The sequence below is a fragment of the Alosa sapidissima genome, chromosome 9, assembly GCF_018492685.1.
Source record: "Alosa sapidissima isolate fAloSap1 chromosome 9, fAloSap1.pri, whole genome shotgun sequence".
Taxonomy (NCBI): domain Eukaryota; kingdom Metazoa; phylum Chordata; class Actinopteri; order Clupeiformes; family Clupeidae; genus Alosa; species Alosa sapidissima.
The window spans coordinates 30921552-30948292 of record NC_055965.1 but is presented as its reverse complement, the minus strand read 5'-3'; the positions used below and the strand labels follow the sequence as shown (position 1 = coordinate 30948292).

The following is a 26741-nucleotide window of genomic DNA, read 5'->3' as shown; positions in this document are numbered from 1 at the left end:
CCACTGAGGAATGAGTTGTTATTCAGTTTCTTGTGTCTCCTTATGTAACCAGAGTACAGACGCACAGACCTCCATCTCCAGTGCCCAGCTGTGTGTCCATGAGGAGTGATCAGTCCAAGGGTCATATGCCCACATTCAGCAGTGAACCAGTTCCATCAGTTCTAAAGTGAGTAGTCATCAGTCTGTAGATATGTCAGTCACAATTCAACATGACGAGTGATATGAAGGAGCAAAGGAACACACGCGCGCGCGCACGCACGCACGCACACACAGACACAGACACACAGACAGACAGAGACTTAAACACAAACACACACACACTCACACACACACAGACTTTCCTGTTAAGAAGGGTCTTGACATTGCTGGTTATCCAAGGCTTGTTGTTGGGAAAGCAGTGTACAGTTCTGGTGGGAACAACAATGTCCATGCAGAAGTTCAGGTAGTCAGTTGTGCACCGTGTGACCTCATCTAAGTCCTCTCCATTCTGTAACACACTCCAGTCAGTGCACTTGAAGCAGTCTCTCAGAGCCTCATCCACTTCAGGTGTCCACTTCCTGAAGGTGCATGTGGCAACTGGTAGCCTCTGTACTTTGGGCTTGTACATTGGCTGGAGATGAATGAAGTTGTGGTCTGACTTTCCCAGTGGGGGGAGGGGGTTTGCACTGTATGCATCCCCAATTCAGCAGTGAACCAGTTCCATCAGGTCTAAAGTGAGTAGTCATCAGTCTGTAGACATGTCAGTCACAATTCAACATGACGAGTGATATGAAGGAGCAAAGGAACACACAGACACACACACACAACAGACACACGTGCACACACACACACACACACACGTGCACGCACACACACACATGCACACCCACACAGAGACAAACACCTACACACACATACACCCCAACTCACAGACCTTTAGACACACACACACACATACACAGACACAAACACCTACACACACATGCATGCGCGCGCGCACGCACACACACACACACACACACACTCACCAGACACACACACACATGTGCACACACACACACACACACACCATTAGACACACAGACACACACACACACACACACACATGTGCACACACACACACACACACACACGCCATTAGACACACACACACACACACACACACACACACACACACAGAGACACGCAATCACGCATACACGCGCACACACACACACACCGACCTTTAGACACAGAGACAGACACACACACACATGTGCATGCACACACACACACACACACACACAGGCAAATACATACACAGAGACAAACACCTACACACACATGCGCACACACACACACAGAGACTTATACCTACACACACACACACCCCAACTCACAGACTTTTAGACATACACACCTACACACACACACACACACACACGCACACACACACACACACACAGAGACACACACACAGTGAGTGTGAGAGATGAATTCTAAAATGGAGCACATATTGTTGTAATATTACTGTAAGTGTCAACAAATGCAATCATCCACTGAGGAATGAGTTGTTATTCAGTTTCTTGTGTCTCCTTATGTAACCAGAGTACAGACGCACAGACCTCCATCTCCAGTGCCCAGCTGTGTGTCCATGAGGAGTGATCAGTCCAAGGGTCATATGCCCACATTCAGCAGTGAACCAGTTCCATCAGGTCTAAAGTGAGTAGTCATCAGTCTGTAGATATGTCAGTCACAATTCAACATGACGAGTGATATGAAGGAGCAAAGGAACACACGCGCGCGCACGCACGCACGCACACACAGACACACAGACAGACAGAGACTTAAACACAAACACACACACACACACACACACACACACACAGACTTATACACACACACACACACACACACACACACACACAGACAGACTTATACACAAACACACACCCCAACTCACAGAACTTTAGACACACAGACACACACACACACACACACACACACACACACACACACAGACTTATACACACACACACACACACCCCAACTTACAGAACTTTAGACACACAGACACACACACACACACACACACAGACTTACACCTACTCATAGAGTTGTCAAACGCAAACACAGTCTGTCTCTCACACACACACACACACACACACACACACACACACACACACACACACACACATACACATACACAAAGAGTCATACACCTACACACTCTCACATACACACTCACACACACACACACACACACACCTAACACCTACTCATAGACTCGCACACACACACACACACATGCACACAAACACACACACACACACAGGAAATGGGATGGATGAGATGGAAAGATCTAACCTCTCCTAAATGATGGACACCATGTAGAGATGTATGTGTTATAGAACACTATGGGATATGCTGGTAGGAATACACTGGTGTGTGTATACATACAGTACAATATATACGTGTGTGTGTGAGAGAGAGAGACGTGTGTGTGTGTGATGACAAGTGATATGAAGGAGCAAAGGAAAACACACACATGCACACACAAAAACAAACACACACACACACACACACACACACACCTGCCAAATGTGGGTGAATTTGTGTACTGGCGGGTGAATATGGTCAACTTCCCAGCCACTTTGGTGGGTAAATAAATAGAGCATAGAGCTAGCATACCACAAATAATCAGATTAAAACCAGATGGAGGAGTGTGTTGGACAGTGAGATGGCTGATCTGTGTGTGTGTGTGTGTCTGTGATGATTAATATATTCAGTTACATTAACTCACACGTAAAACACAGAAATCCATCAACAGGTGAAGAGTGCGACTGCAGAGGAAGATGACATGAGAGATTTTCATCCGTCAGAAGTTAGTTGTGTTAGAAACCTATTGTCAAATTTGAGGCATGTTAAGAGTTGGCTTTGAATCTATTATGCTTTTTAGTTAACGCCATATTAGGTTAAAATGTATGAAATGGCAAAGTGAAACATTTTCTTGTCTAAGTTTAATCTTGATATGCTAGTGAAAATGTTGCCAATGTAACCTAAAGTAAAGCGCCTCTCTTTCTCCCTCCCTCTTAAACACGTCCCTGTTCCATACGTTACAGCCTAGTAGTAGGCTAACAACAGTAAATAGGCCTAGCGAACTGCCAGCAATCAGCATAGAAAAGTAGCTTACTTCACATGTTAGGCTGTATAATATGATATAGCATTGATGGTCCTAAACCCTTCTAAAACCCATTGCGCTTGTCAAAGATTGGCAGTGACGTCGGCGGCAGCGTTTGATTGATTGATTAGTTCACTTTTTCAACATTATTGAGTCCCTGGAGATGTGACCGGTCAGGACAGGTGTAACTTGAACGGTTTGATTATATTTTCATGATTTGATGTAGCTTACCTAATATTTAAGGCTTATTGAAACAATAATAGGCTATTTTATAATAGGTCTACTTGAAATACATTTATTTTTATTCAAATACATTTCATCTTATTCTATAAACCGTTCAGATGTAGGGCCTATGTGGCTTGAATTCATTTTTGAGTTTGAGTTTGTTACAAATAAAATTCTAGCAGTTCATAACTAGCCTATTGTAGCTTATTTTAAAATAAAAATGTGGGTAATCATCATGAATTTGAATGATTTGGCTATGACTTGACTTGACTTGCTTGACCCAAGCTATGACTTGACTTGCTTGACCCAAGCTATGACTTGAGTTGACTTGCTTGACTGTCACAAAAAATGACTTGGACTTGCTTGAGACTTGAAGTTAAGACTTTAGACTTGCTTGTGACTTGCACATGTGTGACTTACTCCCACCCACTGACACACACACACACACACTCACACACATATTAAAATCAGATGGAGTAGTCCATGAGCCACAGGGGGTCGTCACTACCACTTGGGGGGGGGCAAATTCTCACTATATTTTCCTGAAAGCTACATATCTCTGGAGTATAAAATGGTATGATAGCAAGTTGGATCTTGTAGCTTTGTGGCTGTACAGGCCTTCAAAGTTGACCCCTGATTTGAAAAAAAAAAGGAAATTCCGCCTATTGGCTTTTTTTGTTAAAACACTCATAAGAGCCCAGAAAATAATCCAAACCTCATTATTCCTGATGCATATGTGGTGTTTGATGTTGGCATACATATTTTGACTCATTATGTGATTTTGCTCTTCATTTTGGTTGATAAAATTCAAGATTTATGTGCAAAAAAAAGCTAATTTGAGTTTTCAGAGCAACATGTTATGGCAATACCTAAATGCAGATCTTATTGATCATTACTATTCTACCTTCCTTACTTTCAATTGCGAGTTGAAATTAAATGATGACATACATAGGTCTGCAGTACAAATGCATACGTTGCTAGGTTACGGGGACGCTGGCGAGACGTGCCGCTCCGTCTGGCATCATGTTTTTGTTTGTTTTTATGTAATGTTCTGTTATTTTTTTTGTATTTATTTGTCAAGTTAAATGTTTTCACCTTTTATTTACGTTACTTTCGATAGTTTTTGTGTTATTCTTGGTCCTTTTTTCTGGCTGATAACTAACGGTAACGTTAGTTTCTATTCGACTGGGTTGATGAGCTTGCCTTGACTAGAAGCTAGCCGTCCCTCTTCCATCTGACGCTGCACATCCTGGACTCGTCTGGATGGAAAGATTGCTCAGGGCAATGGGCCTACTCTGCGAGAGATCTGCAGCAGCCACGACCTCCGAGCTGCGGCTGACCTGCGAGCTGCCATAACGTTAACATTAACGTATAGCCTCTGACGCTGGGTGCCTGCAGTCTGGATTGAGTGCTGACGCGGGGAGCTCTGATGGCGACGTCGGGAGAAGCAACAAACGTCTTGCTAAAGCCACCGAGCTGCTGATCAGCAGGAAGATCGCCCATCATGACTTCAGACTGTTGTTCTTCCGGTGCTCTACTCTCCAGACTGCCAGTAGTGCTAAATCTGAGTTGGTCAGTGAAAGATCTTTCTTGGTCTTGTATTGGCAGTTTCACGCGGGTCATCATTGCCCTTGGACTTTTTCAGCCGGTTGGAAATTGGACTAATTTTAACATGATTATTATTATTTTATTTATTTATTTTCAATTTTCTGTGTTGTATGTCTTAGTGTCACGGGAACGCTGGCGACTACGCCGCTCCGTCCGGCATCTTTTGTGTTTGTTATTTTTTTTAAAAATGTTTTTGTCATCTGGTGTCAACGCTGGCGACTACGCCGCTCCGTCTGGCATTTTTTGTCTTATTGTCTTTTGTTTTTTGTCAATGCGCTTTGGGTTGCACTTTGTGCATGTTAAATGCGCTATACTAAATAAAACTGACTTGACTTGACTTGAAATGTTTTTTAAATTGTAGCTGAAACGAGTACAAAGGATCTTTAATCTATTCATTGAATTCATCGTCAGAACAGGAGCACAGAGGATGCCATCTCTATGGCACTTCACTCTGCCCTGTCCCACCTTGACAATAGCAACACCTATGTAAGAATGCTGTTCATTGACTTCAGCTCAGCGTTCAACACCATCATCCCCTCCAAACTGATCACCAAACTCAGTGAACTGGGCATCAATACCTCCCTCTTTAACTGGATTCTGGACTACTTGTATTGCATTCATTGTGTCTACACTTGAGATAAATAAGTTTGTTTTTTCTTTTTTATCACATACACATATATTGGTAGATGTTTTTTCTTTACCTTGACATGTTTCGACGTATACTTCCATCTTCATCAGAAGGTCACACGGTGGAGTAGTGGGACACATTTTTATCAGCTGATGTTACGGAGGTATGATCCACCTGTCAGTTTTTTGACAGGTGGACCACACCTGCTGTCAGTCAGCCGCCCCCCAGGACGGCACTCCAGGTATGGGAGCGCATATATGCTCCCTCATCTCTGTTCATCGTCTTTGGGCTCGGCTTTCTTATTTCAATCGCCTCCTTTATCCAGCGGTGGTATCGGTTGTTCTGCTTAATGACTCTGGCATGCAGGAGGACCTCCGTAACAACATCAGCTGATAAAAACGCGTCACACTACTCCACCGTGTGACTTTCTGATGAAGACGGAAGTATACGTCGAAACATGTCAAGGTAAAGAAAACCATCTACCAATATATGTGTATGTGATAAAAGAAAACCAAACTTATGGATTCTGGACTTCCTAACCAACAGACCTCAGTCTGTTAGGTTAGATAATCACATCTCCTCAACCATCGAACACCAGTGTACCACAGGGATGTGTGCTGAGCCCTCTCCTCTACTCCCTCTTCACCTTCGACTGCACACCTGTACATGGCTCTAACAAGTCAATGTCAAGTTTGCAGATGACACTACGGTGATTGGTCTCATCAGCAATAACGATGAGACGGCCTACAGGGAGGAGGTCCAGCACCTAACATCGTGGTGCACTGATAACAACCTGGCTCTCAACACCAAGAAGACCAAAGAGCTCATTGTGGACTTAAGAAAGCTAGCACACACACACCCATTCTCATCAACAGGACTGAGGTGGAGCATGTCACCAGCTTCAAGTTTCTGGGTGTCCACATCTCTGAAGACCTCTCTTGGACCCTCAACACCTCTACCCTGATCAAAAAGGCTCACCAGCGTCTCTTCTTTCTGAGGTCCATCTGTCTCCTCAGATCCTGGTGAACGTCTACCGCTGCAACATCGAAAGCATCCTCACCAACTGTGTCACATAGGGATCGACCGATATGGTTTTTTCAGGGCCGATAGCGATATCAATTATTACCAAAACAGGAGGCCGAAAACCGATATGTCAGTTGTCAAAAAGGGGGGTAGATAGTAAAGGCTATATGCTGCAAAAATTTAATTAAAAATTGTTTAATTATGCAAACTTTTCTTTATTTTGATACACAATTGTCTATCAACTTGCATCACTTTGCAAATGTAAATCCTGTGTATAATGTTAATCCAAGAGCTGAGTGATAGCAATTATTTTCATAGAGTAGGCCTGCACAATGGGCTATGTGCTTGTTGGACCTGTCACAAAGAGGATGCTTTGCCATCGTGTGTTTGTGTGCACGAGAGAGGGAGAGGAAGAGGTGCACGCGTGATGGCAAGTGTTACGGTTGAATAGTTTAACAAAACAGTTTTAAAATAGTTCTTAGGCTATTTAAGCATGCAATTTGTGTCCATGTGTAGGCTATAAGCTACACTTTTGAGAGCCTAAAAGGCACGTTAATAGCCAGCTCATGACGCGATTTTGTTCAGGTCGGGTTAAATTACGGTTGGCCCTGGGTGCATGTAGTTTTTTCTGACAGTCCGTTTCAAAAAGGAGCAATCAGACGTTCGCTATCGCATAATTTAGGACTTGTCTGTACTATGTCCGCCGAGGTGTCCCGTTATTCACAATTAACGAACAAGGTGGAGGCAGAGAACTCTCGATGCGCAGCACCCGAGTTTGTGGGCTAACTAAAACAGCATCAGTAACGTGCATCAATCGGGAATTCGCTAAATGAAGGAAGTGGGATCAAAGAGACAATAGCTTACAAAGTGGTGTTTTTGTAACTTCAGTGTAGATGATTGTGATTCACTGCAACTTCAGCAATGTAGGCTACCTTCCTTACCTTCGAAAAATAGCTCCGTAGGCTACAGCTGAAGCCCAGTCTGCCTCAGTGAGAATCCTAAACTTTGTCTGTGTTCAGTCTTCGATCCTGATTGGCTGCATTCGTGCTAACTAACAAATCAGACGGTGTAGTGGGCGGGACAATGCTCTTGACCACAGAGTAGCAAATGCAGGGAGTGAGAGACGCTTTACAGACAAAATAGCGCGTTTTATTCTTTATCCATTTCAATATCGGCTTATCGGTGGAAAAAATGACCGATACCGATTATTATAAAAATGCTAAATATCGGCCATAATAATCGGCCAGGCCGATAATTGGTCGACCCCTAGTGTCACAGTTTGGTATGGCAACCCATGACCGGAAAGCACTGCAGAGGGTGGTGAAAACATCACAGGTTCCTCACTCCCCTCCATCGAGGACATCCAGGGCAAGCGATGCTTGCGTAAGGCGCGCATCATCAAAGACTGTTCTCACCCCAACCACAGACTGTTCACCCCACTCCCCTCCGGGAGGCGTTACAGGTCTCTTCACACCCGAACCAGCAGGTTTAGAGGAAGCTTCTTTCCTGCGGCTGTCACCCTACTGAACTCTAGCTCTGCATCCCGGTGACATCCAACAAACTAAGCCCCCATCACCCCCTGCCCCGCCCCCGCCTGATGCCTCCTTGCCTGTGCCTGTTGAGGTGTCCACGACCATGGCAACCTTGACAGGGACAACAAGGAGGCGGACATCCCCTAGCCCCCCCTCACAACTGCACTAGCCTATCCCACCCATCTATTTCATCCATCTATTTATTTACAAATGTACATACTGTAATTACACTTATACTGTACATAGCCATATTCTACTGCTTTTCATCCTGCACATACACTTATTATTAATACTATTGTAATGTTACTGTTTCTGCACTACAATGGTACTGTTACCACACTGCACATAGTTGTACATACTGTACATATCTGTCTATATGGTTCATACTAAATATCCATATTTATTCAGTTTTTCTGTAATATATTCTGTTAATACACTGCATATATCTATATTGTTCTTACTACTACTACTACAGTATAATGGTACCGCCACTACATTGCACATACCTGTACATGTTGTTCATACATTGTTCATATTACAGTACATAGCCATATTTATTCTGCTCTTATAAGGTAACTGCTAATACACTGCACATATTTATATTTAATTTATGCTACTCTAAACCACCTTCTGCAAAACAACTGTATACTGTCTACACTGCACTATATTTCTTGTCCTGTCTATGCACCACTTGCCTATACTGTGTACATCACATTGCACTTTTCTGCTTTTTTGCACTTCTGGTTAGACGCAAACTGCATTTTGTTGTCTCTGTACTTGTTCTCTGCACAATGACAATAAAGTTAAATCTAATCTAATTTAATCTAAAAAAATTATCTGCCTCTGCTTTGCCTCTTTACGGATCATGCTATGAATAGCAGCAGCAATGTCTGCATAAGTTGAGACATTGTTATTGACCTTCTGGACCAGAGACATTCCATCAATGATTGTTGCTGTATTATATTCATCTGGAAGATTATCTGATAGTGATGCAAGTTTCTGCAAATGCTTTGCAAGTGCTGCTTTAGAGGTTTTCCTTGGGGTCCCCTCAGGTGTCGCCAATGACCATGGTTAAGGTCCAAGAGGGTGACAAAAGACTTCTCTCATGTCCAGTCTTTAACATGATGGTCTTGCCATGTGCCTGTGTTTTCTTTTTTGACTCATGCTCGTAAATGTCTTTAATTTTTGCTTTGTCAATGTATCATGGAATTTGTGTATCTGACTCCAGCCTCTATGTCATGATCTTTGCCTATAGTATGAGCCTGAATCAGATCATCCCTAACCTCTTGTTGCTTTGCCTGCTGTGAACTCATGTTCCTCTGAAAATGGATTGATCCAATTTCAGTTTCTGTCTCATCAGATCTAACTGTGTAGAATTTTTAAAACTGTTGTAAATGTATGTACTTGTAGATCAAGTCTTGGAAAATAGTTATTATTTCTTTTCAATGGAAATGATTTTAACATCAGATGAAAGACAATTTTAAGTATGATGATGATAATAATAATAATAATTGTACATAATGATAACGATGTGTAAAGTATGAATATTTTCACCAACCAGTTCCTCTACATCTCATTCCCACATTCTTACTAGTCAAAAGTACAACTGAAATGTATAATGTAGATCATTTTAGCACCTGTGATGCAATTACCATAATTTTCCAACTATTAGCTGCAACTTATACATTGATTTTGCAAAATTTCTTCAGCTATGAGGTTAATACACGGGGGCAGTTAATATGGTATATGGTTTTGTTTCTTTTAACTTGCATAAAACACTGTCCTGTGGCTTATACACAATGCGGCTAATACACAGGAAATTACTGTATGTATTTCATGTGCCCTGGACATTATAAAATTATAATATTTATGTTAAGCTGGGTACATGTGGTGATGTGAACAATTTTCATATGGTATTCCTTGAATGTAAAGGTAATATGTGATTGGTAATCATGTTTTGATCTCTTGGAATATCTCTTATGGGTAGTTTCAATAAAATACTAATTTACTGAATTTTGGGGTGTTTCCGAATAGTACATTTACAAATATTAAATAGTATAGCAATGCAGACCTATGTAATCATTTGTATTTCAAGTCTCTGTTGGGTGGTAGGAAGGTATAAATACATTGATTAATGAGGTAGTGGGCATTTCAATTAGTGCTGCAACACGTTGTGTCTCTGAAAACGTAGATTTGCTCATTATTACACATAAATCTTGAATTTTATCAACCAAAATGAAGGGCAAAATCACATAATGATTCAAAATATCTATGCCAACATCAAACACCACATATGCATCAGGAATAATGAGGTTTGGATTATTTTCTGGGCTCTTATGAGTGGTTTAACAAAAAAAAGCCAATAGGCGGAATTTCCTTTTTTCAAATCAGAGGTCAACTTTGAAGGCCTGTACAGCCACAAAGCTACAAGATCCAACTTGCTATCATACCATTTTATACTCCAGAGATATGTAGCTTTCAGAAAAATATTGTGAGAATTTGCCCCCCCAAGTGGTAGTGACACGCCCCTTTTTGGGCCTGTGGCTCATGGACTAGAGGAATGTGTTGGACAGTGAGACGATTGCTGATCTGTGTGCGTGTGTGCGTGTCTGTCTTATCAGACACACACACACACACACACATCCACCAAATGTGGGTGAATTTGTGTACTGGTGGGTGAATTTGGTCAAGTTACCAGCCACTTTGGTGGGTAAATAAATAGAGCTAGCATACCACAAATACTCTAGTCTGATTAAAACCAGATGGAGGAGTGTGTTGGACAGTGAGATGATTTGCGGATCTGTGCGTGAGTGTTTGTGATGATTAATGTATTGAGTTAATGTGGCGATGGACGTTTTGTGTGTGTCTGATAAACAGAAAACTCGCATCATAAACTCACACGCAAAACACAGAAATCCATCAACAGGTGAAAGTGAGAGAGTGCGACTGCAGAGGAAGTAAATCACTTGTAATCACATGAGTGAGTGAGAGAGAGAGAGAATTGAATTTTTTTGAATTTCAAAAACCCTTTATTACATTTGTAGCAAACTCCAGCCGGACAGTTGTAGCGTACTGATGGTTTCTTTATTTCTTTGTGAAAGTCCTGAGACCACCGTAAGAGCTATGTACAATATAATACAATAACATACAATAAGAACTTAACATGACAAACATAACAGCAATATGTTAGGTTACAGTACAATGAATAAAAAGAAAGAATAGTATCTAGCCACCTTGTTCCCGTTCCAGCTGAGTGCTAAGATTTATCCTTAAGAATCCACTTCTTTAAGCTACAAAGTAGCACCGTAAGAGCTATATGATAAGCCTATAATACAATGATATTAATTAAGAACAAACAATATAATTTAACACGATATATTAAAACAAGGATAAAAAGAAAGAAAAGTATTTAGAAACCTTGTTCTCCGTAAGAGTCGTGTCCTTAAGCTACAATGTTACACCGTGAGAGCTATACAAGTAGCCTTGTTCTCCGTAAGAGTTACTATTCCTAAGCTACAAAGTAGCACCGTATCCAAGACTTTACTGTAGCCTAGTTCCTTTAAAAGTAAATGCATTCTAAATAATGCCGTTGCCGTAGAGACAATAACAAGCGTGCAGCCAAAGCCTTAGAATGCACCTTGTGGAATGTCTTATGTAGGCTACTGTACCAATGGAATTAAGTCAAATATAAATGATACATATGAATTGAAATTAAACAAAAACGAATAAACAACAGGTATATTTAAACAAAAACAAATAAACAAGACATGTTTATTTACAACATTCTTGCCACAAAGTATTTACATGATCACTGTTACGCAGGTTGAGACCCCCCTCCCCCTGTAAAACTGGCTGTATCTTGGAAAGTATTGATCTTACATAAGAGTAATTTTACAGTGTCTCCTGGGTAACATAGGTACACCTGGTAATTTTTTCAGAATCTTTTGAGACCTAAGTGCGTGGGCCCTGGTTGAACTGACGTGGAATGACCCCATTACTATGTCGTCACTAGAAGTTTGCTCAATTTTGTTTCTACGACTAACATAGATTGCCATTTTTGAGAAAGTTTATCAGCTGACATTTGAAACGATGTTTCCGCACATATTTAGAGTGACTGTAGAACCACAAATAATGGTCTTAGCCTTACACACTGCATGAAAGCATGAAAAAGTCTCTCTCACAAAACAAAATGGGCACTCTTGACCTACAACAGGATTCAACACTGTAACAAAGGCATTCACTGCAATTGCTCCATGCAGAATCCTCCATTGTAAATCCCCATTGTAAATTTTTTTGGCTAAGGGTGACTTGTATAGTGCCCTCCACTGGGGTCGAACATCTTCCCCCATTTGTAAAACAGTACACCAGGGTGTTTTCACCCTCTTGTCCAGAGACTTTTTGTTAAAAGACTTCACACACAGTTTATATAAACACTTGCCAGTAGCTGCTTCTGACCCAAAAGAGACAATTGTTCAAAATGCAAGTAAGAACCAGTACAACCTGTCAAATTGAAAGATTGGGAAAAGGATCATTACAGTCTGAACTGCACAGCCCTCTGAAGTAGTCCGCCATCAGCAATTGTTCTCTTGTTAGGAAGGCCCGCCATTTCTCAAGTAGCTGAGCTACTATTCGAATAGATCTCATCCCCAGTTGACTGGCAACTTGTTCAGCGTTAAGAAGATCTGGTCCTGCTAACTTGAGTAAACCCTCCATAGTAATGACTCCAGACCTAAGAAGGCTATGTGTGATTGCGGGAAGAGACTTTTAAGGGACATATCTAAAACAGAACCATAGATGTTGCACTGTTAAAAGGGACCAAACTTTAAACAAATTACGATAAAACCCAGGGAGTTTGTTGACGTTCAATCTTTTTGGATCCATCCAAAACAAAGTTCTGTCCAGCTCCAGTCCATCAAAAGTCTGTAAAATGGCACACACCACAGACTTCCAGCTGGAATCCAGAGGCCCCATGAGAAGACGCTCGACAAACTGCAACCGAAAGGCAGCTGTCCTACTTTGTAGGTGCACAAGTCCATGTCCACCTTCCTCTTTAGGTAGGTATAAGATGCTCTGTGGAACCCAGTGAAGTTTATCCCAGAAGAAGTCCACTAGGATTGACTGGATCCTTGACAGCAACTGTGCTGGAGGGTCCACACAAGACAACTGATGCCAAAGGGCGGATAATAAGGACACGCCCCTTGTAGGATATCTTATTTAAAAGGAATTTCCATTTTATCAAGGCGATCCTTAACTTTCTCAACAGCCCCATCAAAGTTCTTTTGAACAAACATTTCATTCCCTAAAAAAACACAAGATATTTAAAACCACTTCTGGCCCAATGTAAGCCAGCTGGAAGACTTGGCTCCCCATTTAACCATGTCCCGACCAGCATAGCTAAACTTTTTGACCAGTTTACTCTTGCTGAGGAAACCACATTAAAATCATCAAAAATCTTTAACACAATGTTTATGTCTCTTTGACCATTCACAAGTACTGCAACATCGTCTGCATAAGCTGACAGTTTAAAAACACTTTCACACGCTGGAATTCTCACCCCCACCAGCTCTTTCCTCAGCTTCACCAATAGGGGTTCAATTGCCAGAGTGTACAACATACCAGATAAGGCACAACCATGTCTGACCCCTCTGTGAACTTTAAAAGGAGCACACAAGTCACCATTAACCTTTAAAATACTCTCAATGTCACAGCACCGAACTCTAATCATATCAATAAACTCAGGGCAAAAACCAAAGGCTGCCAGAGCACTCCACAAATAATTGTGCTCGACACGGTCAAAAGCTTTTTCTTGATCAATGGATACTAAGCCGAATTCCAGGTTAAACAGTTTACCTACATCAAATATGTCCCTGATCAATGAAATGTTGTTTTGAATCAACCTACCCGGCACACAGTATGTCTGGTGAGGATGGACAACCTGCTCCACAACTTCACTCAATCTACTAGCTAACGCTTTAGAGAGCTTTACTGAATTTATATTCAGTACAGAGGATTGACACAGGTCTCCATGATTTTATGTCATTCAAGTCCCCTTTTTTGGGGCGCTAAGTGAGTATTGCCCTTCGGCAGCTCAGTGGCAACCGCCTCCTGGCAAGACTGTCACTGAGAACAGTCAGCACATCCTCACTCACTTCTGACCAAAAGTACTTATAAAAGTCCACGGGTATACCATCTAAACCTGGTGCCTTTTCACACTCCATACTCTGGAGGGCTCTCTGCAGCTCCTCTAGGGTCAAAGCCCTTCCAAGGACTGCATTCGCCTCTTCGGCCACCTGGGGTAGATTCTCAGTGACTGGTCATCCACCTGAATATCTGAGCTCTCACTCTTATATAGCTCTTAGTAAAAACTGACTGCTCTCTGACGTAGTTCAGCCAGATTGGACAACAGCACGCCAGCTGACAGAATATTGTCATGCCCTACAACTTCTCCTGCTGCTAAACTACAATCCTCTACACTGGCATTCGATGCTATTTTAACAGCATGACGCCGCGTAAGTTTTCCGAAACTCTCCATATCTAGGGCGGCTGCAACCAAATACAGGAAGCAGACACCCAGGTAAAGCAAGTAACAACACCAACAACAAAACCCCACGCCAGTGTTACTTATACCAACCCAAACAGAACCAACCCTTAACCCTCTAGGCGCCACGGTCGACTTTAGTCGACAAGATGCGGTACTGAATAAAATGGCCGATTTAGTCAAATAGGGTGTCATATTTCGTTCGACCTCCACTCCACTAGATGGCAGACATGTCATACGTCATCCCCGAGTCCAAAAAAGGGCATGCTTTAAACAAAACCTTCTAGCTACAGCGCATTGAATCAGTGCGTGAAATACCAGAGCTAGTGTGGGTGTGAGCCACTTTGTCAGAGCGATATTGTCAACGTCAGCGAGTATTTGCATTAGATTATCGTCTAATGGCATCAAAAAAGTTTACCCGAAATGAAGTGTTGGGTCTTCTATTCGCGGACACTGATTCTGAAGGGGAATATCTGCCTTCAGAAAATGACGGTGATTCGTTTAGTGAGGCTTCAGATGCGTCCCTGCCTTGCAATGATGCAGCTGGACAAAGTGAGAGTTTACTCCATAGTTTAGCTTACACCAAGCACAAACGTTGAATCGTTTGCCCAATGTCACTGGTGGGAATAATGTTTCACAGGTTCGGAGTGTTTTAGTGGTGTGGCGAACGAGGCTGGAGGTAGCCTAATGTAGCGCTAGCTTCTGTCTTCTGAACGTGTGCCTCCGCAATCGCGGCGACAGTAACGTGGTGGAGCCTTTGTCTAATGGGGTATGTTAGACGAGGTCGAAGTGCTCATAGGACAGTTAGGGGGGAACGTAGAGGCAGTGTAGGGAGTCGCAATGAGAATGACAGTAGGCCTAGTCCGAGCTGCGCAAATTCTCTCCACTCGATGCGAGCGCGAGGCAGATCTGGCCATGCTGCTCGCAACAGGAGCAGAGGTGGTGACACGGGGCAGGAGAGCCATTAGGCCATGCATAGTCTATCACAAGATGATGGGAATGCCGGCCTTGTATGGATAGGATATGGATATGGATAGTCGTTATCTCTACAGCAAAAGGCCTGCTACAAAAAAAAAACATTGTCAGCCATTTATTAGTAATGATTTACACTGTTGATTATCTATTTCCCTGACCATTTAGGACATATCAGTGTTTTTTTTAGTGTGTTCATGTCCTTGTGATGTGTGTGTCTTTGTCAGCTAAGAAAAAAAAAAAAGAAAAAAAAAACAACAACAAAAAGAAAACAAATACTAACATTGTCTCTTGTCTTGTCTCGTCATCTCACTCCTGATCTGTGCCTTGCCGTGGCAAGTGAGCTTTTGAACTAAACAGGTCTTGTCTACTTGAGTTTGTGTTTCATCTGAATAATATATATGTGCCCCATACATGGAATCAGAGTGCCTACTGTATGTAGTAAATGGAAAATCTCTACAGCAAAAGGCGCCTACCGCTACATGCATTTGGTTTGTTTCTGCCATTTATTAGTAATGATTTACATAGTTTGTTTACTACTTAGTATTTACCTGAGCATTCAGTATTGTGCAATATAGCATACAGAAGGTGAGGGACATTTTGGGGGGAAAGAAGTGGTGCATTTTATCATTCAAACATGCGACTTTTCATGAAAATTCTATAATCCAAGATGGCCGCCACCATATGACGTCATAATATGCAAATTAGATATAAACATTTAATCCCTACATAAACTTTGGGTCATCCTTAATATTTCTCTAATTTACAGAAAGTCTCTATCTCTTATTACTTTTAAGATATAGCCTTTTGAAATGAAGATGTCAAAATCGAACGTTTCGAAAAAAAAACTCTGGCACCTAAAGGGTTAACACTATAAAGAAGAAACGAAAAAAGTTAATAATAAAGAGATAGAAAAGATAGCAAAAAGATAGAAAAACACTGTTCCTGGCACAGCGGCCAACAGTCACTGTTACGTGACCATAAATCATAAAGAATGGTTCAACATAACATAAGAAAAGCCATAGAGTTGACGTAGTGCAAAGTTAACAAATTTAATAAAGTAAAGCTCCCAGACAGACAGAATAACGTGGCGGTGAAAATAATACAAAAATGTAAAAGAAAACCCTTGGACTTACTGACTTAGATGGTATTAACTTTCTGCTCGCGTTTGAAAACAAAATACAGAAAAGTTTGTGAGTCTTCCGGTGTCTTCCTTGCCTACTCTAACTAAACCTATAATACAAAAGTGTCAACCCGCCACCAAGCCACCGCCAACGCAAGTACCATAAAATATAATATGAATTAAATAAACTAAGCCATGTGATTAACTCTATAAATAAGTGTTAACACAAATAACAAAGTGCCGACGAAAGCACGTCTCGACAAAGCGCCCAGTAACGAGGAAGTGCGGCGAGGGGATGGGAGAGGCGCACAGGATGGATTGGAGGCGGCTTATATAGCAGGAGGTCCAGCCCCCTGAATCAGCGCACGCACAGCTACCTACAGAGACAACCAGTAGCGGCTCCTGGGTTGACAAATAGGCGGGGCAGAGTCTGTTGATCAAGTTTAGAAAAAAAAATTGGCATAGTTCCAGGTCACCGGCAGCTGGAAGCACAAGGGCGGTCCACGGAGATTTTGTTCATTTTTACGACGCTTTCTTTCTATGGCTAGGCTATGAGCGAAATCTGGGGAATGGAATTCCATAATGTTACCACTTGCGGTCAAAATACCGTTTTGTTCATGCATTATTAACCTATGTTAGCCTACTTAATGTTATTTTATTCATAAGAAGTGAAGTTTAAAATGTTGAGATTCCAGACAAATAAAAGCTACAATGTAGGTACCGGTAATCAGCTCATTAGCTCAGATCAGTGGAGAACTACTTTGGGGGAAAAACTCAAGAGGGAAACAAATAACCGAGAATTCGTTGCGAAATCAAAATTCCACTAGAGCTCCAAGTGTAGGCTTCACGCCGCCTTACACCACTCAGCTCTCATAGTCAAGTTTAAGTTGTTTATTGTCATGTAGGCCTAGCCTACTCATAAAAGAAATTATAAGTAACGAAATTATTGTGTTCAAGAGCCAGCTCAACTTTAAAGAGTAAATTAAAAGTAGGCTATTCATTAAAAAGGTAAATATTCTGTGTGTATGAATGAGTGCTTGCGTGTCCACCGTGGTTTGTATATAAATTAATATTAAGTGACACATACACGTAAAAGGGCAGTTTTTTTCAAGAGCTCCTTGGGGAATGATTTGGAAAATTTGACGAAGCTTGAACTATCAAATAGGATGGCGGCAGACAAATGGCCAGTGAATGAAAATCTGTCGGTGGCGGTAACTTGTCACACACTTATAGGCAATTTGCACAAAGTTACAAGCGGTCCTGCGCTTATCCTGGACACCGGTATGTTTTGCACAAAGGCACGGGACATCACGTAGGCCTATCGTTCTCATGTTGGCCACAAACTTGTCTGTAACCTTGTGTGCCTCCACTGCATCGATTGCTCTTTTCTGCAGCTGTGCATAGAGCACATCTACACGGGGCATGATCTAGAACAGGTCTAAGGAATAAAAACTCGGGATCTAAGAGCATTCGAGAAAACCCTTTAGCCTCTCTAACTGAGATTGTATTAAAATCTCCAGATGTTTCAATTATTTCGAAACACTCCAAAATAAGCTTTTAAATCTTTTCGGAGATCTTGTGAAAAAAGCGGAGAAACTATAAAAATCCGAGAAGAAGACACGCACTGAGGATGCTGCTGACGCAGCCTTTTCCATCACCAGGTTCAGGTCTTGCACTTTCTTACGCACTCCACCAGATGCTCCTCTCATGACACTAGCCCCATCAAATGTCTGTGCAATCAGCCTTACTTTATCTTTGTCACTCTCAGGTGAACAAACTCCCTGAATCCCTGATCAATGTGATCACCCATCACCATGCGTCACTGTGGTACTGCATGTTAACCTGCACATTTGGACTAGATGTGTAGATGTGCTGGCCTATACCCACACTGTGTGTGTGTGTGTGTGTGCGTGCATTTGTGGTGGTAGGTGACGGGGGTGTTCACAGTTTTGAACAAATTTGCGCAACGTGGTTCTGATGCTAACAGGAATAAATCACGGTTTAGCCAGTCGTCTTCTATGCCAACAACAATCCTTACAGGATTTGTAATGTTTTCTTTAAACGTTATGCAGGTTTGTTGAGGGACAGAGACACAAGGAAAGGCTGTGCAAAAATGCACATAGCATCATCCAATTCAAGTAGTACAAGATAGAAAATCATTGTGTGGTGGTCAGTGTTGATATTGTGGTGGGCCACCACGAATAAGCCAATGTATGAGAAACACTGGTGTGTGTCTGATTAAGTTAATGAGATGATGGTTGTTCTCTGCTTGTTCTCTAGAATAAGACTTGCTCCCGAGGAGGGTGGTGCTGCCAGTCTCACTGAGGAACAACACACCAGCCATGAAACATGGAGGTGAGGAGTGTGTGTGTGTGATTAATGTGATTAGTTAATGTGGTGATGGAGGTTGTTTCCTGCTTGAAGGTAAGAAGTGTGTGTGTGTGTGTATATGTGATGATTAATTTAATGAGTTAATGTGGTGATGGAGGTTGTTCCCTGCTTGAAGGTAAGAAGAGTGTGAGTGTGTGTGTTCGTGCACAGAACCGAAGTACATATACGTTTGTGCATGAACGAGTTTTTAGGTTTAAATGTGTTTTGGCTTTCACACACAGATATCAGCAGATCCACAAATCCCACTTGCAGAAGAAGTTTCAGTGTCTGATTGAGGGAATCACACAGCAGGGAGACACCAGACTCCTCCATGAGATCTACACAGACCTCTACATCACAGAGGGGGGAAGAGGAGAGGTCAATGATGAACATGAGGTCAGACAGATAGAGAGGGCATCCTGGAGAGAAGCAGCACGAGGCAGAACAATCAAATGCAGTGACATCCTTAAACACTTCCTGGAAAAGGAAAGACGCAGAAAAGAACACTTCCTGGAAGGTGAGGGAAAAAAGAAGGGCACAATCTTTGAACCCAGACAATACAAACCCCTCAGAACAACAGTGCTAACAAAGGGAGTGGCTGGCATTGGAAAAACAGTCTCAGTGCAGAAGTTCATTCTGGATTGGGCTGAAGGAACAGCCAATCAGGATGTCCACTTCATATGTCCTCTTCCTTTCCGGGAGCTGAACCTGATGAAGGAGAAGAAACTCAGTCTGGTGGATCTTATTCAGCACTTTTCCCCTGAAATCAAAGATTCCAGAGTCTTCTCCAGTTCAGAGTACAGAGTCATGTTCATCTTTGATGGTCTGGATGAGTGTCGAATTCCTCTAGATTTCCGCTCCAACCCGAAGTGTTGTGATGTGACAGAGCCAGCCTCAGTGGACGTGCTGCTGACAAACCTCATCAAGGGTAATCTGCTTCCTTCTGCTCTCCTCTGGATCACCACCCGGCCAGCAGCAGCCAATCACATCCCTCCTGAGTGTGTGAACCAAGTGACCGAAATAAGGGGATTCAATGACCCACAGAAAGAGGAGTACTTCAAGAAGAAAATCAGTGATGAGAACCTAACCAGCAGAACTATCACACACCTGAAGTCATCTAGGAGCCTCTACATCATGTGCCACATTCCAGTCTTCTGCTGGATTTCAGCCACTGTTGTAGAGAAAACATCAAAAGAATCAGACAAAGTTAAAATGCCAAGAACTCTGACTCAAATGTACACACACTTCCTGATGATACAGACAGGCATAAAAAATGTCAAGTACACAGAGAGAAAAGAGACAGATGAAGAGGTGATTTTCAAACTGGGGAAACTGGCTTTCCAACAACTGCAGAGAGGCAATCTGATCTTCTATGAGGAAGACCTGAGAGAGTGTGGCATTGACGTCACAGAAGCATCAGTGTACTCAGGAGTGTGTACTCAGATCTTCAGAGAGGAGTCTGGGCTGCACCAGGGGAAGGTGTTCAGCTTTGTGCATCTTAGCATCCAGGAGTTTCTTGCAGCTCTGTATGTGTTCCTCTGCTTCAGCAACAGACAGAGAAACATGCCTGACCAACAGCAGACCTCTCAACTCTCTGCTCTGTTCAGAGATGCAACACTTCATGACCTACAGAAGACCGCAGTGGACCTGGCCTTACAGAGTAAGAATGGACACCTGGACCTTTTCCTCCGCTTCCTTCTGGGCCTCTCACTGGAGTCCAATCAGAATCTCTTAAAGCACCTACTGCCACAGAGCAGTAGCCATTCAAATAGCTCAGAGCAAACAGTCCAGTATGTCAAACAGAAGATCAGAGATCAGAGGAGCTCAGACAGAAGGATCAACCTGAGAGAAAGAGATTCAGACAGATATGGATATGAAGATGAAGATGACTCAGATAGAAGGATCAACATGTTCTACTGTCTGAATGAGCTGAATCACCATGCAGTAGTAGAGTACAAAATGAGCTCAGAAGATCTGCATGTAGAGACACTCTTACCAGGAGAGTGGGGGACTAAGTTATGGAAGACGTTTAAGATGTCAGAAGAGCAGCTGGCTGAGTTTGACCTGCAGAAGTACATAAAGACACCAGAGGAAGATCAGACTGAACTCCTCAGTCCAGATGAAGTTCTTCTGAAGGTGCTCCCAGCAGTCACATCAGCTCTGTAAGTAACAATATCTGAGTGTTTGTACAGTGTGTCTGCGTGTGTGTGTGTGTGGCGCATGGCGTAAAACTCGTTTTTCACCAATAATTTGGTATTTTGCACGTTTATTTTTTAAACATTGCGCCCAGGGGTGTGGCAATTAACAACCTAGGGAGGGGCCTGGCGCGTTGTCTAAAAATCGCTATCAACCTAAACCTGGTCAGAAGTCACTGGCGAGTTGTTCATATGCTATTTTAAGAGCGCATGTCAACAGTCATATTGGCAGGTGCACGCACCATCCTTCTACCATTCATGAACGCACACCAGCGCACGTCCATGCAAAGCATGACATATTTGACATATCGCGCTTTGCGCCGTTAAAGGGAATGACAGATATCATTCTCATTGGTTTAAAATGATGTTACGCCCCAAACACACCCATATGACTGATTAAAAAACCTAGGAACACCTTGTTGCGCCATGCGCTCCACTTTTGATAACGAAACCCCTCCCAATGTGAACTGGACATCCGACTAAATTTGAATAGACTTTTGACGAGTGACGATGCACTTTAGAATGTCATGATAGGGCCCTATGTCTGTGTTTGTAACGACCTGGCTTCAAGTTGTGAAAAAACAGAGAACACACATTTTAACTTAAGAATTTATTAACTAATGTAACAAAAGTAATGCAAAAGCATAAGTTTAAGGAATACACTTGAGTGTCAGTGTCAAATATATAATTTATTTAAATACAGTCAGGGGAATAAATACAACAGTCTATAGGTCCACATAGGAGAGGGAGAAGGAACCAGCCAGGACGCAGCAGCAACTCGTGGGCCGGTGGGGTGTGGGGGTGGGGTCACACCGTGAGGGCATAATAAAAACTAAACCATTCATCTAAAATGGATTTTACGCGCCGCGAACGGAACGCTTCAGTTACGCGCCTGGTGTAGCTCATACCTAAGACTCCAATATTCAATGTTCCCAAAAGCAATTCAGTGTGAGAGTAGGAGAGGACAGCGCAGCACACGCACAGCAAATCTTCACACCAGTGTCCGAAAAACAATAACGCTTCACACGGCAAACACAATTACGATGCAATTGAGTCCATGGAAGATACTGGGAGTATTCTTTTCAAATGTCCAACTCTAACGTGATCTTGCAGTAGCCCCAATCCAGCCAGCAGTGGGTTAACAGTCCCCTCTCGATACCGCAGCCCAGACCAAAGTCAGATTTAAGGAGTGTGTGCTTAACTTGAGTAGGTCAATAGGCAACACAGAAGCCTGCAGCAGCAGCAGCGTTGGCTCAGTCAACAAACAGCAATATGCCCACACTGGTTACGGCAGCTAACGGCCCACTCTCCCTCTGGCTGGAGCTGCAGAAAACAGTCTTCTTTCCAAGACATTATGGAAGGAGTAAAATGCTATGTTGTGTATTGGTACTTTACACACTAAATGTCCACATACTTAGCTATTTCCACATAGATTTTTATGATCCTACTAGCTACCCCACATACACATTTCAGTTGCCTGAAAATGACACAAAAAATACAAACACGCCTTGTTTTATCCTTATTATTGTCATGGTCATTTCATGTGGAGATGTCAAATTAAAACATTAATAAACTGTGAAGAGGAAATAGTGACTGATACTGAAACAAAACTGTTTTTTTTAATACCCTCAATATCACACTTAATGCACATTTTTCTGAAATCTAGGGACCTTTTGAAAGTCAGGAAACATTTAGGACAGACTTGTAATTGTTTACACATGCTTTTTATGAGTTGGTCTTCCACCCTCCTTGAGGAGGCTAGGGATAATATTTGTCAAGATATTAATGCCCAAACATGGCACATGTTTTTCAAGCTGTAAAAATGAAAGAATTTCAATGTCTGAAAAAGATATGAAAACATAAGTTTTGCACAGAAATATTTCACAGGCCTTGGTTTTAAGACCCATTGATGATATAGACAAGATTTGAACAAAATTTGAGACGATGCAGCAACAACCTGTCAACAATCTGATTTGACACGGAATGACTCATTCATGAAATCTTGTAGACACTGTGTATTTAGTAGCCTATGTGTAAGGCTTCAGCATAAAACTGAAGAAAGTCAGATCAAAATCATTGCGTTGCCTAGAGATTACGCTCTCCCCCTCACTCTGTCACTAAAAAAGTCACTGAAGAAGAAGAACAGGCCAGTGAACCCTTCTTCTTTTTCGGTGAGCTTTTTTTTGGGAGTTTGCAAATGGAGTGCATTACCAACACCATCTGCTGGACTGAGATGTAATGGCAAGTGTACTCTTTAGCCTCGTTCTGGCCGTCAGGTGAATAAGGCGAATTAAGGGACGCCGGGGTGTTTGTGAAGAAGTGTTTGTGTGTGTGTGTGTGCGAAAGGGAGAGTGTGAAAAGAGTGTGGAGGGGCACGTGTATGTGTGTGTGTGTGTGTGTGTGTGTGAGAGAGAGAGAGAGAGAGAGAGAGAGAGAGAGGGCGCCGGACTGTTTGTGAGGAAGTGTGTGTGTGTGTGTGTGTGTGTGTGTGTGTGTGTGTGAGAGAGAGGGCGCCGGACTGTTTGTGAGGAAGTGTGTGTTTATGTGTGTGAGGGTTTGTGTGTCTGTGTTGGTGACGGTGTGCTTGAGATTAGATAAGCCTTGATAATATAAGCCTTTATAACATAAGATAAGCCTTAGAGAGAGACACAGATTGGATTAATACCCATCAGAATTCTAGCTTGCTGAACAGAAATCATCTCAGGTGCAGTAGCATACAAGTAGGGTCAGGAGATAAGCTTTGGTATGGAAAGAATAAAACAGCTTGTGTATGTAATATATCATGTGGTTTAATATAGACAACAATTATACAACTGGAAAGAGGAATAAAACAGCTTGTGTATGTGTAATATATCGTGCCGTTTAGCAAGAAGTTATATTTAGCCAATTTTAGCATGACAGCTCACCTTCATGTAACCTAACCTCGTCTCTGCTGTGCAACCCTTCTGGCCGGTTCGTTCGTAACAGAAGGCCTGTCTGCATGCCGTTCTAGGTAAGAAAGAGACCTAACCAAACTTGAATGGAATGAAAAAGCAAACCTTTACATGCGTCAGGATAAGAGGATGTATCGAACTGCCACTCTGTCCAAAATTATTTTTTGTTACCTGTTACAGCAGAAGGACTCTAATTCTCTCTGCAATCTGCAGATATTAAGGTTGGTGTAAGGCCATGCAAACTGGAGATGTAAAGGTTCCCTTCATACTATATCATATCATAAATATCATCATAAAGTTACTCATTGGAATTTTACATTTGAACTCTGATTGGTGTAAATCTGAAATGGCGACTGGTAGCGCGTCTGTCGAACATGTACAGTTAAGAACAAAATTAAACAATCAACATTGAATCAATATTTGCCAGGGGTATAAATAATTTTGTTCTTAACTGTATGTGTGTTGTGTGGCTTGGGTTCAAACTCAGCTGACATGGTTCATGTTTTTTTCAGTACACCTGTTTATTGTAATTTAAACTCTTCCTTAACCACGTACTCTAAAGCAGCCATTCAAAAAGATAAGTGTAGGCCTACCGAAGTGAGGTTATATCTTGCAGCACCTTGTAAGCAGTGTCCCTTCCATTTCTTCATCTCTAATATTTGATTATTTGTCATGTGTTTTTACAGGCTTGCTGAATGCACCCTTACAGAGAAGTCCTTTGAAAGTGTGGCTACTGTTCTACAGTCACCAAACTCCCTGATAGAGCTGGACCTGAGTCAAATTAACCTAAAAGATTCTGGAGTTCAGCTTCTCTCTAAGGGACTGTCTAGTCCCCACTGCAAACTGCAGACATTAAGGTTGGTGTAAGGCCATGCATTTCCTGACATTTGTTTGTTTACTTGATTTTGTGGTTAGTTATACACACTTTGGGGCAGGGAAACAAAAATATTCATTATTTATAATGAATTGGGCAGCAGTGGCTCAGGAGGTGAAGAAGTTGTCTAATCAGAGGGTTTCTGGTTCGTGTCTAACCCTTCTGACCCTGTTGAAGTGTCCTTGAGCAAGACACTGAACCCCAAAGTGCTCCCGATGAGCAGGTTGGCGACTTACATTGAATGGAATTTTAAATTTGCCCTAACATTAGGCAGGTCAATATTTGTCATGCATTCTATTACCTGAAATGTTACTTCTGTGTACTGTTATACATTAAAGAACACTACTACTTGCCCACAGGTAACATTGATTAATAATGTGTCTACATATCTAAATGCAGCATCAAGTAAAATTCAACACCTGTTAGATAGTGTGGGAACAACAGTGGTTTACACTGCAATCTTTCTTTGCATTTGTTGCGTGACAGTAGTCAGCTTTCTCAATTTTAAACAAAAGGTAACCTATTTTTATAGATATTGTGTAAAAATAGTGCTTCTACTGCCTTGCTAAGTTGTCTTTTGTGCTTGACCAAATTATGTCATAGTTCTTATGCGCAGGCAAAAGATCCTGCCCTGAGCTAGAAGCTGCAATAGTTATTTGGTCTTTCCTGCCACTGATTGCTCTCCTCCATCTGACTCCAGACAGACTTGTGGGGAAACATTAGTTTTAATGTATTCTAATTCCACTATAATAATAATTCCACTCTGCGCTTCTTTTTGCCTTGGCTTCTTCTTCTGCTGAATGCTGTGCGTGGATACTCTGCTGTAACATCCAGAATGAAGAACCGTTATTTCTCCAGCCAGCTTCAAGATTTTACCTGCTCTATAGCTAGCTCGATTGGATTAACATTGGATTTTAACCCTTTAGGCGCCAGAGTTTATTTTTTTTCGAAACGTTCGATTTTGACATCTTCATTTCAAAAGGCTATATCTTAAAAGTGATAAGAGATACAGACTTTCTGTAAATTAGAGAAATATTAAGGATGACCCAAAGTTTATGTAGGGATTAAATGTTTATATCTAATTTGCATATTATGGCGTCATATGGTGGCGGCCATCTTGGATTATAGAATTTTCATGAAAAGTCGCATGTTTGAATGATAAAATGCACCACTTCTTTCCCCCCAAAATGTCCCTCACCTTCTGTATGCTATATTGCACAATACTGAATGCTCAGGTAAATAGTAAGTAGTGAACAAACTGTGTAAATCATTACTAATAAATGGCAGAAACAAACCAAATGCATGTAGCGGTAGACTGGCCTTTTGCTGTAGAGATTTTCCATTTACTACATACAGTAGGCACTCTGATTCCATGTATGGGGCACATATATATTATTCAGATGACACACAAACACAAGTAGACAAGACCTGTTTAGTTCAAAAGCTCATTTGCCACGACAAGGCACAGATCAGGAGTGAGATGACGAGACAAGACAAGAGACAATGTTAGTATTTTTTTCTTTTTGTTGTTTTTGTTGATGTTTTTTTGTTTTTTTTCTTAGCTGACAAAGACACACACAT

The 26741-nt window shown here is 41.9% G+C and overlaps 3 protein-coding genes and 1 long non-coding RNA gene across 21 annotated transcripts in view; 1 reads left to right on the top strand and 3 right to left on the bottom strand.

The window, feature by feature from the left end:
- LOC121718806 (NACHT, LRR and PYD domains-containing protein 3-like) overlaps positions 1 to 26741 on the bottom strand; it is an 849641-nt gene that overhangs the window by 431643 nt on the left and 391257 nt on the right. The gene's annotated exons all lie outside the window — the stretch shown is intronic.
- LOC121718961 (zinc finger protein 2 homolog) overlaps positions 1 to 26741 on the bottom strand; it is a 389219-nt gene that overhangs the window by 233177 nt on the left and 129301 nt on the right. The gene's annotated exons all lie outside the window — the stretch shown is intronic.
- Positions 1 to 26741, top strand: part of LOC121718794 (NACHT, LRR and PYD domains-containing protein 12-like) — a 338838-nt gene that overhangs the window by 208140 nt on the left and 103957 nt on the right. For 13 of the 16 annotated variants that reach the window (XM_042103979.1, XM_042103984.1, XM_042103978.1 and 10 more), the window contains one exon: positions 24973 to 25143. In XM_042103979.1, coding sequence (XP_041959913.1) covers positions 24973 to 25143 — 171 coding nt within the window. Of the gene's footprint in view, positions 1 to 52; positions 167 to 1566; positions 1681 to 19642; positions 21321 to 24972; positions 25144 to 26741 lie in introns of all 16 variants that reach the window. The other 3 variants (XM_042103985.1, XM_042103987.1, XM_042103988.1) reach the window with 3 other exon arrangements.
- Positions 11127 to 11871, bottom strand: LOC121719065. Its single transcript, XR_006034125.1, has 3 exons — positions 11573 to 11871; positions 11389 to 11480; positions 11127 to 11276 (listed from the first exon to the last, which is right to left on the bottom strand). It is a non-coding gene; the product is annotated as an uncharacterized LOC121719065 (long non-coding RNA).